The sequence below is a fragment of the Populus alba genome, chromosome 8, assembly GCF_005239225.2.
Source record: "Populus alba chromosome 8, ASM523922v2, whole genome shotgun sequence".
In the NCBI taxonomy this organism is placed as follows: Eukaryota; Viridiplantae; Streptophyta; class Magnoliopsida; order Malpighiales; family Salicaceae; genus Populus; species Populus alba.
Genome location: NC_133291.1, coordinates 7,961,177 through 7,972,058, shown reverse-complemented (window position 1 = coordinate 7,972,058; position 10,882 = coordinate 7,961,177). Strand labels below are relative to the sequence as shown.

Genomic DNA, 10,882 nt, shown 5'->3' with positions numbered 1-10,882 from the left:
CAGATTTATTCATGTTTATTAATATGCAACTACAATGCCTTATCTAATTGGTTATTTTGCCAGAGCAGCTGAACTTTTGGCCTTTGGCAATTATACCCCAGCATTTGCTGAAGGAACTGGCTAGGGGCACTGACATACCTATGAGTGTGAATCATGCATCTTGCTCGGCGGGAATTCGCAGGGCACATATGGTAATTAGTTCTTATGCATTACCAGCACCTTTTTTATGTATACAGAGCTGAAATGCGTGTAAAATTATTGTCAGCGACAAGTGATGTGGCACAGTTCTCCTTGCAAGGTGACGGGAATAAGGAGCCAGCTGCAAGATACCCAACAGAATGCTTATTTTCAGTTGATGTGCGCATTTCCTAACTTTATGTCGCTATTCTTAATATATATGTTGCTTTTTTTCTTATTATTGTTTATAAATTTATATTTTATTATTTTTAGAAATTCGATTGATTTTATTTACTAGTGAATGAAAAATTAAAAAAAAGGGGTTCTTCAAGTACCAAAAGTAGAAACATTTAGTGCGGAGGTTTATAGGTAATCATCATGTTATTAATGATATAGCGTTTATATAAATAAACAAATTAACCAAATAAAGTTGATGAAATTTATATTAAATCCAGCTTAAATACGACTAGTTTTCAATTCATGATATAATTATTTTTTTGTTAAAAAAATCTTCCTCTTGTTAAATTTGTAAGTAAATAAAATTCAGTTCAAGTCTTTTTTTTTTTTTTGAGAACCCAGTTTACATCCATAACCAATTATTATTCTATCCTCTTAAATAAAAAAAAAAGGGAAGTAAAAGAAAATAAGAGAAATGATTAGACAATGAGAAGCAGACAAATTTAAGAAGCTGGAAGATGCCAGGACCTAGGAAGATCGACAACGGCACAACCTGACCGCGTGTGTCTGATCATATTATACAGCCTCGTGACCGTTCATAAATATCGTCACTTTCTCCCCCATCACTCTTTACTTACCTATATTTACCACAGCAAAAAATGCCTTTCATTTCAAAGGATCGGTGTACATGAATTACAGTTCCGAGACAAAAAGCCATACAAATACCTCAAACTCGCTCTAGATTCTTGCTTTTGAATCACTCATTTTCATAAAGAAGCATCCTGCAACCCAGTACCATTAAAAATACCCGAGAGAAAAATACCTGCCCAAACTGACACGAATATACATCAACAACAAAAGATATCATATATTCATGAAGATCTTATGCAAGTACAGTCTACGCATTAAGATCCAGAAAACAATAAATTCAAGATAGCTTCAGTAATTCTACCACTACTTTTTTTCGTGGAATAAAAGATTCTGTAAACAAAAAGAAAAAAGACGCAAAGCCCACCGGCTCGTTCGACCAAGCAAAGCCCATATGGCCTGTAGGGTTTCCACGATTTCTAACCTGTTGAGTACCTGATAGATCCATTGTGTTTGCGTATGCCATGTGCGATTAAAGCAAAATGACAGTGTAATTAATGCAAAAGATTTGAAATATTTTGATGCCATCGTTTTAAAAGGAGGAGAAAGCTGAAATCTGGCTTCGAGAACGTATTTAATTGTTTATACAGTACGTATGCTTGTGCTCATATTAAACTGCACTGTGCGATTGTTCATACAAAGACATACATATTCCTGATTACAATGCACGATGAATGTTATAATCCAAAGATGATTTCTCGTATTTTTTTGTCTACACGTGCAAACCATCCAGTTTCAGGAACACCTCGCATAATCAAGCTTGATTCCCGCTTGGCATATTAAACTCTAGTTTGATGCTCCCATCCTTGAGTTTCAAGGAAGTATTGATTATTTTTATAGTAATGGGTTAATCGTCCAAACGAATGACTAATCCAGCCACGATGAATGATTCCGAGACATTAGTCATCCTCGATTTCCTTACAGCCATGATGAATGATTCGGAGACATTAGTCTTCCTCGATTTTCTTACACCCTGGTCGAAAACTGACACCAGATTCATAAACTTTGGGTCTTGCTCTTTTAAAGAACAGAAATATCTATGCAGTGTAGTTAAATTGCAAGGTAACTTCATCAAAGTTGAAAACATCAAACGTAACTTGGGCCTTACTGCTTGTATTGGAGGCCCAGGAGTATCAATACCTGAAAATGCCCTGTCATGGGCAAGTTGATTCGGACTTCGTGGGCCGCCTAATCTTCCTATTTCATCGAAATTCAATATTGTTGTGAGATCACCACCTTGAATATTATCATTCTCTGTGACTATAATATCCGAGAATCAATACTAGAAAAAACCTCAATATGTTATACATAGAAAAAATCATAACATCAATCAAAGAAAAAACCTTTTTCTCTTTTTGTAACACCCCACACATGCATAATTATATGCTTTCATCCCTTTTTTTTGTTTTCTTTTCAATTCTGGTACTTTTCTTCTCCTAGTTGGATGATCACAAGGATCGTGGTGAGCGGGAAATACCCAACATTTTATACAGGCATCACTTTATCAGTTCCATAATGCTCTATTAGGGCACGCAAAGAGGCAGGAATTATAGATTCGATTGGTTGAGCATCAATCTGTATCGGCATCTTAACAAGATAATGTATGAAGTTGATGAACTCATCACCTCAATGACTTCCTTTTCGCAACAGCCTCATCCAGCATATTGCAAAGTTTCCATGACTCGTAGGTCAGCTTATACCTGCATATGTATTACCAGAAACTCTAAAATATATGGAATTTCTACTATACAGCAATGTGGATTAAAAGATAATTAACTGTGGATTTGTGTTTTCACGGTTTGTGATCGTTGCTCTGTTTTTTTTTTAAGGCTTGGAAAGCTGCCCTGCATTTTCTTTAAAGTTTTTTCAAGTCATTGGCTAGCAAAGAGTTTAAGAAACTGGACAATAGACAATTAGCTTGCACGATTGATTTTCATGGCTTTTAAAGTTGCCCTGCTTTTCCTTTGGGCCTGGAAAGCATTTTGCTTGCACAAGCAATTTGGAGTTGCGGTATAGATTAGTTATTTTTTGAGTAAATATATATTTTGAAAATAAATATAATTAAGAGGGAAAAATTATAAATAAAAAATAATCTTATTATTTTTTAAATTATCTGTTTTAACTTTTTTTATTCATGTTTATTTTTTTAAAATAAATCTAAAAAAGTAACTAGTAAAGTATTATTAGTCGGTAAACATGTTAAAAGGCTGTTTGGCATTGCGGTCCAAACAGCTTTTTTGCAAAAAATTCAATTTTTTTTACTAAAATTGAGTTCGATTTGTACTTTCTGGATCGTTTTGATGTGCTGATATTAAAAATGATTTTTAAAAAATGAAAAAACATTATTGGCATGCTTTTCGGCACGAAAAGCTATTTGAAAAGCAATCGCTACCACACTCTCAAACACCCTCTAACTAACAACCGCAATCCATCAGTTGAGCATGTTAATTTTATATTTTAAAAGAGTTTCTGAAAAAAAAAATATTTTAAATTAATATTTTTAGTATTTTTAAATATTTAAATATTATAATATTAAAATTAATTTTTTACTGCTCAAATCTAAGAAGGGTGTTTAGAAGTGTGGTAGCGGTTACTTTTCAAATAGCTTTTCATGCCAAAAAGCATGCCAATAATATTTTTTTATTTTTTAAAAATTATTTTTAATATTAACATCAAAACGATCCAAAAAATATAAACATATTTAATTTTTTAAAAAAATAAAAATTTAAAATTTTTCAAAAAGCAGCCCAATGCACTAAGAAGACGCCGGCCTTTATTCTATACTTTAACCATCTTTGAGACTTTGACTCGAATCTTAAAATTCATGATCCACTGTATCGTAAGAAAAATCCGACATAAAATTACGTCATTTTGATGATGTCACTTCATCACACCCAAAAAAAATATCTCCCAATTTTCGATTACAATAGCTCAAAGTAACAATTGCCACGTAGAAAGCTAAGGATCTGCTCTTGCAAGCAAACATATTCGCTCTGTGTAGATAGAAGAGTCGGTAAAAGATAATCTCCGGGCAGATCACAGAGTGGCCGCGAAAGATGTCGGAGGCGAAGAAGCGAAAACAGGTAGAGTTAAATGACAAAGTCCCAGAAGCAGAAAAGAAGGCACAAGAGGATAACGGAGGGCAAACTGCAGAAGCCACGAATGCGGAGGTTGATGAGTTCTTTGCGATCCTCGAGAGGATACACGTGGCAGTCAAGTACTTTAAAGAGGCAAATGAAGATCGCCGTAAGCTAGCGGAGGTAAGATCGCTGGAGAGTGGGTTGGAAGTTGAAGGTAGCGGCATGAAAGTTAGCGACATCAAGAAAGAGGAGGAGGGTGTAGAGGAGGACGTGGGCTTCGATTTGAATGCGGATCCCGAACCAGAGGAAGATCCGGCTTAGATGGGTCTTCTTTGGGTTCGGTTTTTAGCTGCTCTACTTTTATTCTCAGTGATGATATATATTATTCTAGTTCTAATGATTTCCTTTTCTTTTGTTGCATCCAATGTTTAAAAAAATGCATAATTATCTGATACATGTTACTGATTTGTCGCCTGTGTTATTGTTTAATGGGCGATTATCCAATTAACAAAGTTTGTGTGTGTGTTTTGAAGAGGATAGCACAGTATGATTATTGTCAATGTTAACCTGTTCTTTTGCTGTATTTTAATTTCTTTGTCCGTTTGTTGGACACTTATTGCTGAGAATCCAACGAAGCCTATCAGTACACGAGGGAGGGAAAGCTAAGGCGATATAGAGGCCAGACTAGTTTTGCCCCACTGCACCCATAGGAGTGAAGGAGGTGAGGTCCATGCTTGACTTGTTAAGCTTGAGCGTAATCTCCATCTACTTCTCTGCTCCCCTCACATTTTAGCCCTTCCGAAGTGGAGAGTGTCATCTGCATATAACACGTGTAATGTCTGGACATGTTCGCTTTATTTTGTGCCCGATATATACTCAATTTATCATCGAAAGCTCTAGACAGTGCATCTGATGCAAGAATAAAGAGATAACAGATAAGATGATAGTCAGGTTCGAGCATGTGGATGCTATGGTTGTTGTTATATTTTTAAATTATATGGTATTAGCTGAGGTATATGCATGTTTTATATTTTTAAATTTTATGATATTAATTGAGGTATATACATATTTTTCGAACATCTATATTAAAAAAAAACAAAAGAGAAAGATAAGAGCGGGTCTCCGTGATCGAGTCCCTTCTAGGCTTGAATATTTTCGTTGATGCTCCATTAAAGACGACTTAGCGCCTTTACAGGAGTGAGATCCTGATAGTTTTTTATATATGTTTTTGCATATATTATGAATGATTTTGTCATGCTAATATTAAAATTAAAAATAAATTTTAAAAAATAAAAAATATATTATTTTAATATATTTATATTGAAAAATATTTCATGTATTTATGATTAAAAAAAATTACCTATTGTCGGCGTCAAGGCAGACGACAATAGGTCTATGATCAGACCCCATATGGTTTTCATATAGCATAAAGGCCTTGGGAAATCTGTACAACCTTTCTGGTGGAGCCTGTGCTCTATCCAGCCTATCGTGCCTCCCTGTGTGTCTATTTGTCCAAATGTGAGGACTACCTTTGAATTCCAATTCCATAAGATCACAGCCATAAATAAAGTCAACGAAATCAGAGAGCCAATCAGGTTCCACCACCCTGCCTCTTTGATTATAAAACTTGAAAATTGATAAAATTTAGTTAAAATCAACAAAATCATTAAAAATTAGAAGAAATCATATAAAATTGCGATTCGTAAAATTGCAATGGCTGTTATGTTTTTCCATCGGTTCTTTGGCCGTACAAAAAGAGCAAAAACAAAAATTGTAAAAAAACACTGTTATATTTATCCATTAATTCTTTAGCAGTACAGAAATTGATTGTACCCAAAGTCATGATTACTTAAAGAAGTAAAATAAGTACATTGATTGATGGGATCAAAACCAACTGCTAACTTTCTCCTTAAGAAAATAGTTTCTATAAAAATTAAAAATGTCAACTTATTAGTTAACTTTCTGGTGACTTTGGGTTGGTAATTAGTTGATGTGTATTTATAATGAAAGGAGTTGTTTTTTAGCTTCATGGTAGATATAAAACTCAACCGAATTTTTTAGAATCTTTAGTTAAAAGATCTGTTATACGATAAGAAATATTACAATTATTTTATATATATTATATCTAAAATAAACTGTTTTATCTTTGTTTTTTAAATTTTAAAAGTACTATTTAATTAGATTAATTGAATATAACAATAACTATGAAACATGGTATTTTTTATATTTTTAAAAATATAATCAAAATAAATAATTAAAATCAAGTTAGAATATGATGAGCTAATTAATTTAGTTGTGTTGATCTCTTTTTCTATTTATTCAAAAGTTCAGTTATTTATAATATCACACGATGGTAAAATAAAGAGCAAAATATAATAGTTTTTCATCGAGTTTTGAATTAGATATATAATTCTTTTAAAATAACTTTATTTTATTTATTTATACCTTATAAAGAGAATAATTCTAATTTACACAAAGATACATCGTGTACATGATTCAACTATACTGATATTTATAGGTGAAAATAAAAAATTCATTATAGTTGAAATTAATATAATTTAAAATATTCTCAATATTAATCCTAAGTACATACAATGCATAAATAACTATTTTATCAATAAAAATTAAATTAAAGTAAAATAAACATTATAATCTTAAAAAATTTTATAATTTTATGATCTGTTTTTACAATTTAAATTTATTTTATATTTTTCATATCTTTTTAAAATCATGATTCTAACAGCCTTGGAAGAGAGATAGAATTGTCAACAACCTCGAAAGAGAGCTCGAATTGTCAAGGCCTGTCCCAAACCTTGACAATTCCATACCAGGGCCCTAATTGGCCATCACGTGGCTGACGGCCAGCCACCACATCCTTTTCAGATGCATCAAATTGACTCCAGAGAATATAAAGCGCTCGATAGTCAATTGCACTACTTTCTTGCCCTTAGTTTTTTTTTTTTTTTAAATATATTTAAAACATGAGTAATGTCCATATTTGAGATTAAATAAAAAATAAGGTACACTTATTATTTTTTAGGTTAAAAAATTAATAGAGTTTAATCTTCAAAGTTAAATAAAAAATGAGGTACATTTTTTAAAAATTTTCCAGGTTCACATGTTGGGCCTCTCTAATTGGCGGGCTGAAAAGGGGGTGTGGTGTTACTTTGTTTCTTTTGAATACAACACGCTTGTATTTAGATTTTTTTATTTTTATGTTTTAAAAGTATATTTAAAAAATTTTAAAAGTTTTTTATTTTTTTAATTAATATTTAATTAATATATTTATTATAGATATAAAAATATTATTTTAATATTTTTACAAACAAAAAAGAAAAGAAAAGGAAAAAGTAACAGCCGCTGCTTTTCTCCTTTCCTCGAAATCCATGCCCTCAAGATGTCTGGTAGCTGAAATAACATTGGAATGTGAGTCTAATGTCTTGTCATGAGCTGCTCTTAATAAAAGTTGCAAGGAATTCGCTCCAGGACTCAGCTTTTCTGCAATAAAATGGTTGCTTTCTGCAGCAGCCGCTTGTATCTGCTTTGCATTATAGCCCTCTGTGCTGTCCTCAACCACCTGCAGAAACTCTCTATTCATAATCGCACGTGGCGCGTGGGCCTCCCCCACCTTCTCCCCCCTAGCATCTTGTTCGGTACCCTCATTTTCTACTCATACACCTTCCCCTTTAGCTCAGCTCTGTGTTTGTTTCATTCAAAACTTCCCTTCCCCCGTGTCGACGGTCCCGGACTCCATTTGGGCACAGATGCATCTGCTCTCATTCATGGCCCGAAACTAGGAGCCGTTACTTCAGTGTTTTTCTTTTCATCCAACCACTCAATCTTCTTCCAGCATGTCTTTTCCAAGAGCCCCAAAATTCCACAAAAATAAGAGAGGTCTTTCAATCTGTCATACTTGGAAGTTACTTTATTCAAACTCCCATCCTCTCCTTCAATGTTGAAACACATCACCACCGGTCCACCGGCTTATTTACTCATACGCCTGATCTTAACCCTTTATATCTATTCCAGCATAAGAGGTTATCCGGGGTGAAATCCACCTCCAAACCTGCAAATAAAGTTCCAGCCATCTTTACATCGTGTTGGTTCATTTGGTTTGGAGGTAACCCATGAACTTGGACCCAAAAGATCAATTTCGAAAAATCCGGTGGCCAATCCCGTAACACAACGTGCTTGTTTGCTAGCGAACATGGCATCCCATTCTATACGCTCCTTTAAAGAGCTATAAGGGAGTGTAGTTTAGGATCTAGGGATTCATTGGTTAGATAAAGATGATTGAGACCAGAGAGAAAAAACTTGTGGTGTAAGGGATCTATTGAAAGAAAAAGAGTATGAAAAGTCGAAAAGATAGTAGGAGGAAAAGGGAGCATTAGAGATAGCACTCGATAAAATTATGATATTATGGCAAGAATTTCCGGGATCATTCTTGACTGCTTAATATAATTAGTGAGCAGCCATCACTTTATCTTATTTTCCGTTTTAGGTGTACTCTTGAAATTTTAAAATCAACTATGGTGCGGGCTTTTTTGCACGAGTTTCAGGTTGTACTCTTGAGGTGTAAACTCTAAATTGGAAGCAACAAAAGAATGGTGGTTTTATAATATTATAGGTCTGATATGAAGTTCATCTTGGATTGTTTTGATCTAAGAGTTGGTCGCTCAAGGTTTGCACTGCCGCGGCCACCATTTTACACACAGATATTGTGAAGCTTTAAACCACCTTACATGGAGTTCAATTCACTTCTTCGTCTTCAACCTCTCATGTTTTTGCGATGGGCATTTGTACCTCGCGTTTCAGCATCCTTATCGTCTTCAGTTTTTGTGACTTTTTCATGGCAAGGAGTGATAAGGTTTTTCCTTTATTTCGTTAATGAAAATTTGCAAATTTTTAATTAAAATGTTAAAGTTATTGAATGTGATATTTAATCCTAGTTTATTACAAGGAAAAGGTGGGGGGGTGGGGGGAGCTAAGATTTTTTTAATAAGCCTCCATCTAACTGTCCCTGCTCTAGCCCCCATCGCTTTTTGAATGTCTATATCCAGACATTGTATAGCACCAATGGGATTATATCCTGTAGAGCTGCCTTCTCCAAAAACTATAGCATTATCCCTTTTCATAGATATACCATACTGCCACTCCAAACGTAATTGACCATGGCCTTCCTTCTGCTGGACGCGAGATTAGCTCTGTATTGACGAAACCCATCCAATCCTTCTGCTCAAGGATTGTCTTCCAGACCACACGGGCTAATGGACATTCTCGCAACACATGCAGTGTATTTTCCACAACCATCGGGCAATTGCGACAGAGAGGATTATCAGTTTGGAACCCGCGTTTCCTATTTTCGTTGATCATCAACCTATCATAAGCAGTTGCCCAGAGAAATGCCTTTATCGTCTCCGGGCCGCTCCTCTTCCATATCAGCTGCCAAGCAGGATTCAGTGAACTTTGCTGCCTCACAGCATGCTACGGAGCCTAATCAGCACCTGCAGGGGATCTTCGGAGCCTAATCAAGACTTGTAATCTCGACGGGGCCTCCCCACGGAGCAACGCGTGAAATTGGACATACATGGAAGCAAACATCACGTTTTTCGTCATCGAATGAACATGGTTATGGACTGATTTCAAGATAAAACAACATGTTTAATTGACGCTTGCCTCGAACTCGATAGAATTGCTAGGATCTTTAGTAGCAATAATATTTGTGGTTTGTCTTTGTATTAGGAAAGGAAGGACCTTTCCACTGCTAATAGGATCCGCGTCCATTTTCATGATCATAAAAAGAAAAATAATAAGTTTGATAGCCCATGGAGAATCCAGTAGAGTCTTGGGCCCCTTTGAAAGCCCAATAGTCCGTTTCTGCAATTTCCTTTGCAAGTTCATTTATGCCGTCGTAAGAACAAGGAGATCCACAGAAGCAGGCCTGTTCGGTTACAGACTAGAGAAGTCGAATTTCCATGCGTGCCTAACTATTTTTAAGAACAGTTGATTTTTTAAAAATGGAGAAAAGATGTTACATAATAAATAAAAATGTGTGTGTGTAACTTTTAGTTCTGTGGATCATTTAAAAATGTGTGATACGTTTAAAAATTTGAAAAAACATATTTCAATTCTCCTGTTGATTTGACATGTTGCATTTTAAAAGAGATCGTTTTTTTATATATATTTCTCATTGAAAAAACTTCTCAAGAAACAATTTCTTGAAAAATTGCTTCATACGGTTCATTTTATTCATGAAATTCGTTTTTTTTTTTTTTTTCCAGTTTTGCAATAAGAGTTTGAACTTCAAACTCACCTTTATTCAGGGATGAAGTGGCGATGGTTAGCTGCACCAGATGAATTAAAGATTTTGGGTCGTTGGCTCCGTGGTCCAACCGTCAGGTTTTCAGCTGGAGCGGCCGGTTAGTTTTGTATTTATATTGATGTGGAAACGTGGTGGAGTGGATCGATGGTTAGTGCTATGGTCCATCATGGTGTTATTTTTAATTATATGTGATGCATGTGATAAAGAGTTCAAATCTTAGCCTCATCTGTCGTCATACAACCACAACAGATGGTGTGGTTTTCTGGGGTTTTTATTTAAATGCACGGGGTCGGGGTTCAATACCCCGGCAGAGCTCTGTTTTATATATATATATATATTAACGTGTGGCACATCTACCTGGTATGAGTCAGCAATTCAAGTAACTCTTGAATATTACGTGACATGTGGTATTAGTTAACAATAGACTAAAAGGATGCGTTGATTTTTCCATGCACCGTCCCCGCAAGATAATATTTTT

General features: G+C 34.8%; 1 protein-coding gene across 1 annotated transcript; it reads left to right on the top strand.

Annotated features, from left to right (window-relative positions):
* Positions 1 to 3,917: 3,917 nt before the first annotated feature.
* Positions 3,918 to 4,665, top strand: LOC118039932 (uncharacterized). The gene has a single exon (XM_035046763.2). It carries the CDS (start codon positions 4,059 to 4,061, stop codon positions 4,401 to 4,403), a length of 345 nt encoding a protein of 114 aa, XP_034902654.1. The 5' UTR covers positions 3,918 to 4,058; the 3' UTR covers positions 4,404 to 4,665.
* Positions 4,666 to 10,882: the final 6,217 nt, after the last annotated feature.

Bases quoted from the DNA above. Each gene is read 5' to 3' on its own strand.
- LOC118039932 (XM_035046763.2), top strand. From the start codon at position 4,059: ATGTCGGAGGCGAAGAAGCGAAAACAGGTAGAGTTAAATGACAAAGTC.